Source organism: Aedes aegypti, chromosome 3 (assembly GCF_002204515.2).
Source record: "Aedes aegypti strain LVP_AGWG chromosome 3, AaegL5.0 Primary Assembly, whole genome shotgun sequence".
NCBI classification, from domain to species: Eukaryota; Metazoa; Arthropoda; class Insecta; order Diptera; family Culicidae; genus Aedes; species Aedes aegypti.
Window position 1 is genome coordinate 250226716 of NC_035109.1, and position 4911 is coordinate 250231626.

The 4911-nt window shown below is 36.5% G+C and overlaps 1 protein-coding gene across 1 annotated transcript; it reads left to right on the forward strand.

Moving 5' to 3' along the window:
- The first annotated feature begins 462 nt into the window (after positions 1-462).
- LOC5570363 (alpha-tocopherol transfer protein-like) lies at positions 463-1678 on the forward strand. Its single transcript, XM_001659027.2, has 3 exons — positions 463-857; positions 927-1166; positions 1228-1678. The coding sequence occupies exons 1-3, from the start codon at positions 556-558 to the stop codon at positions 1610-1612; spliced, it is 927 nt and encodes a 308-aa protein (XP_001659077.2). The 5' UTR covers positions 463-555; the 3' UTR covers positions 1613-1678.
- The last annotated feature ends 3233 nt before the right edge of the window (positions 1679-4911 follow it).

Consider the following 4911-nt stretch of genomic DNA (forward strand, 5'->3'; position numbering starts at 1 on the left):
AAACAGTTGGGTCTATCTATACCATGCACCAATTTTACCCATCACGATTGCTCGACTCGGTCCTCGAGGTTTAGCTGAACTTCAGTAGCCAATAAAATTGATAAAGATCATAGCTGTACATCAACGATTTGCTACACAGGATGCCAAGTATCAGTGCATTAACAAAGCTTCATTTCTGATTTATTTTGAAAAAATCTGTATTTGCGAAATGCATTGAACTAATGAACAGCTATAAAAAGGTGTCGATAACGTTTTATCAGAACACTAAATCATGCATACAAAACCGACACAAGTCTTACTACCGTTGAGAAACTGTTTCAACGTGTACGTGCTGATACATTAACTGATAAGATGTCAAGTTTGATATCACAAACCCCGATTTGTTTTTGCTATCTACCCCTTTTCTTATCATTGCACAATTTCAATGAATTCATAAAAAAAAAATAGACAATCCTACTCGCCAAGTCTTGCATATCGCTCAGTATTGAAACCGTCGGTGTGCAGTGAGTGAGTGTGTTGCTTCAGTCCGATAAAACCATACAGTCATTTCCGAAAATGACTTCCCTTCGACAAATGGCTCCGGAACTGTCCGAAAAAGCTAAGAATGAGTTAAACGAAGTACCAGCTCGAATTCCAGAAGATCTTGCAGCACTAAAGGCATGGCTTGCGAAGCAACCACATCTCAATCCACGCACCGACGATCAGTTTCTGGTGAATTTCCTCCGTGGGTGTAAATACAGCTTGGAGAAAACCAAAGAAAAGTTGGATAACTATTATACGGTCAAGTCGGCGATTCCAGAGTTCTTCGATAATCGTGATCCAGCAAATGCGAAAATTCAAGAAAATGCTATGCTAGGGTAGGTACAACTTGACGTGATAATCTGAAGTGTTTGATAAGATTCTAGTTATCTCTATTTTTACTCCAGAGTGAACCTTCCGTTGCCACACACAATGGGACCCGACGGACCTCGAATTGTGTTAGTGCGAATGGGAGCTTACGATCCTAGTAAATATTCAATCGTCGATATAATGAAAGTCTGCTATATGATTACTGATCTCCTGCTCCTAAACGATGACACATCTATTATTGCGGGCCACATGGTGCTTGTTGATCTCCGAGGGTTGTCTTTATCAGCGCTATCCCAATTTAGTCCCACATTCATCAAGTAGGTTTTATTCAGCATTTGATCAGTTCAGTATCAACCATATGTGTCCCGTTCCTTTCAGAAAAATGACATCAGTAATAGAAGCGTTCCCAATCCGAACCAAAGGTATCCACTTTGTAAATCCATCGACTGGATTTGACACACTCTTCAAGATGTTCCACGGATTTTTAAGCAAAAAGATTCAAGAACGTATTGCGGTGCACGACACATTCGAGGCATTGCATAAGGTGATTCCGAAATCGTTCCTACCGGAAGAGTATGGAGGAAGTGGTGGAAAGATGGCGACAATTATCGCGGATTGCCGAGACAATTTGTTAAACAATCGTCAGATATTCCTTGAAGATGTCAAATACCGTAACGACGAACGCAAACGACCAGGCAAACCGAAAACCGCTAGCACGTTATTTGGCGTGGAAGGTTCTTTCAGAAGCTTGGAGTTTGATTGATGTTACTTTGGTTGTGATTGACAAAAGTTGTTGAAATACATGTTTTGGTTATGTTTTGCACTCTAATATTTTCATTGAATTACTTTTAACATTAAATACAAATAAAATTCACATAATAACAGACAGGCAGAGCCGTATAACTTTGAAGGACATTCGCCCTTCTTTTTGCCACAGTGAGCAAAGTAGAGTTCGAAATGCGTCTTTGTTCATATGTAGGCTGACTAACGGGTCCATTTAACGTTTTGCGAAACTCCAGATTGGAAAAAATCTGAAGATTCAATTTGAAGAAGTCCCATTGACCAGCCATTTTAGCCTAGCCAGTCATTGAAAGGGGACATAAAGACTTCATACAATGTCTTAAATAACTCCCTAAGATCGAACAGCATTTCTTACAAGCAATTACCAAATTTCTGCAGGCATCTCCCAAATATTCTCTTAAGAAATCTGACAGATATTTCTCCAGAAATTTGTCTAAGGATTTTTTAAGATTTTTTTCCAAGAACAGGTTTTAATTTCTCCTTCGGGTAAGTTGCATTCTATTTTTCTGTGGATTTCGTTACATATTTTTTTAAAGGTCAACTAACGATGCATCTGATTTCTCAACAGATGCCCTCTAATGTTTCCACTCATTTTTTTTTTTTTTTTTTCAGGAATAACACTCGGGTTTCCTTAAACGGTTGCTTATTAGAATCAACTCAAAGTTTTTTTACTCATGACATGAAAGAATTTCTTCTATGGCGACATCCACAAATTACATAACGCCCTTGGGGGAGGGGGGAGTAGGCTCAAGCGTTACGGCTCATACAAAAATTTGAAATGTTTAATACAAAAAGCGTAATGGAGGGGGGTGGGTGGTATGTGGTAAAAAATATTCCAATTTTAGCATTACGTATTAAATGGACGATGCTCATCATTTTTCTCCAGATTTCCTCAAGATATTTTTTTAAATTTTAATCCTGCTATTTTTGTTAGGACTCTGCCATAAATTTCAAGATTCTTCTTAATAAATCCATGCAAAGATTTTATCAAGAATCTTTAAAAAATCAATTTCCCACATAAATTCTTTAGACCTACTTTTCAGAATTTTATTATAATTACCACCAAAAACTAACTTCCTTAAAATAGTAACAATAAATTACTCAGGATCTCAGTGTTAATTGAAAGAATTCATGCAGAATTTCATCCAGACATTCTTCTCTGAATACTTCAGAAACTCCTTCAAGGAATTGTCTTTATTTTTATAAATACCTCTTACCAAAACTTGTAAAATCCAAGAAGTATTTCTTCAAATGGATTATTGATGTTTTTATAGCTATTCATAACTAAATGACAATAAAATCTGAAGGCAGCATAAGATCCTTAAGAAATGTCTGAAGGTCCTTAAGAAATGTCTGAAATATTTCCTAATGCATCTTTGAAAAAAGAGCATGTTCGAATATTTGGAAAAATTCTGACAAGGGAAGGTCACGATGGTGTTACACGGGGTTTTCAACCGGACAATTTTTGTTAGACTCTACTTGTCAAACTATGAAAAACCCCAAAGCCTTTCGGGTGATGGATCAGTGGTGTAGCCAGGAGGGGCTCTGAAAGGATCGATTTTGTACGAATATAATATTATTGAGTCAATTGAAAATTTGTCAAAAAGATTTCTCCCAGTATTTAGTAAGATAGTTATGAACAGAACGAACATTAATGTATGTTTATAATGTTTTTTTTATGCCATTGACGTTAATTACATGGAATATGAGCACCAAAACAAATTTGGTTTTATTAGAGTAGTATACCAATGAGAAACCCATTCCGATTGCGCCTATGGCATGGAAAAAAAATACATTTTAAACATACATTAATGTCAATTCTGTTCTCTACCATCACAAAAAATATTAAAAAATTTTTTTTGTCAAATTTCCAATTAGCTGAATAATGTAAGATACGTACAAAATTACCCCTTTAAGAGCCCCTCCTGGCTACACCACTGGTCCATCACCCGAAAGGCTTTGGGGTTTTTCATAATCCGACATGTAGAGTCTAACAAAAATAGTCCGGTTGAAAACCCCGTGTAACATCATCGTGACCTTCCCTTGTGAGAGAAAAATATTAAATTTTAACATAAAAAAAAATTATTCAAATTTTGATAATTTGAAACAAATTTCAAAAAAATCTATACATTTTTTTTAATATCATTGTAGAACTTCAAGTGAAAGTGCAATTAAGTTTCAGCGAAATCCAAGATATGTTTTCAGTATTTTTTTCATAGAGATCCTTAAGGTAAAAAAACAGAGTTTGTTACTAAAATATCCTTGAAATATGCTTGGAAATCGTGAGTTCAAGTCACGCCAACTACATAATCGTTTATCACAATGTTACCACAGGAACACTAAATATTGGCTAATATATCTCCGTCTGCTGATATTTAATACTTTCCTTAATTTTGGTTTCATATTGAATATTTTTTTATGGAGGGAGGCTGCAGGATTCTGGAGAAGGCTGCCACCTGCCGCCCCTTATTACTATGCCAATGGGTGCCCGACTAGACGGAAGAAACAAGATTGTAACAGAATGTGTTCCCTTGATATGATTTTTTTTATATCACCAGTTGTTATAAAACATGTACCGTTAGTAGTTAAAATAACAAAAATGCTAACAAAATTTGCATCAAATTAAACTAAAATATAACACACCATGTTTTAAATATAACAAAATTATTACACAATATGTTGCAAGTATGTTACAAAACAACAAAATTATTAACAACTACCGAAAAGCTAAACATTACATATAATTTGCAATTGGATTAGATGGACAAATTGATGTGAAGATTTGCGAAAAAGTTACACGTCTTCTCAGTGAGAATCGAACTCACGACTCCCCGATCTCTAGTTGGGGCGCGTTACCACTACGCCATGAGAGGACTCATGAACGCAGAAGTTAACCTGAATTTGATTTCAGCTCAATAATCACGTGGTCCTTTTTTCGCAAAGTGCACCTCTTTCGGAAGAATTAGATGCCCATCCAAACACAACGCTTTCTATATATATCCAATGCCTAGCCCGAGAGCGCATTGTTTTTTAGGTATAGGAATAGCACACTACACAAGCCAGCAACTGCGCTGGCTGAGGTATCTATTGTGTGGGCTTCCAATGGGTTGCGACGTTCTCAAACGACCGGTTACGGAACTTGAGTCCGTTGCTCGATAAATACTTGTTTTTAATTATGAATCGTGGTTTACGGCTAAGCATGAGTCCTCTCATGGCGTAGTGGTAACGCGCCCCAACTAGAGATCGGGGAGTCGTGAGTTC

Coding starts and splice junctions, on each gene's coding strand:
- LOC5570363 (XM_001659027.2), top strand. CDS start 556: ATGACTTCCCTTCGACAAATGGCTCCGGAACTGTCCGAAAAAGCTAAG. Junction 858..926: donor CAAGAAAATGCTATGCTAGG/GTAGGTACAACT, acceptor TTTTTACTCCAG/AGTGAACCTTCCGTTGCCAC. Junction 1,167..1,227: donor TTTAGTCCCACATTCATCAA/GTAGGTTTTATT, acceptor CGTTCCTTTCAG/AAAAATGACATCAGTAATAG.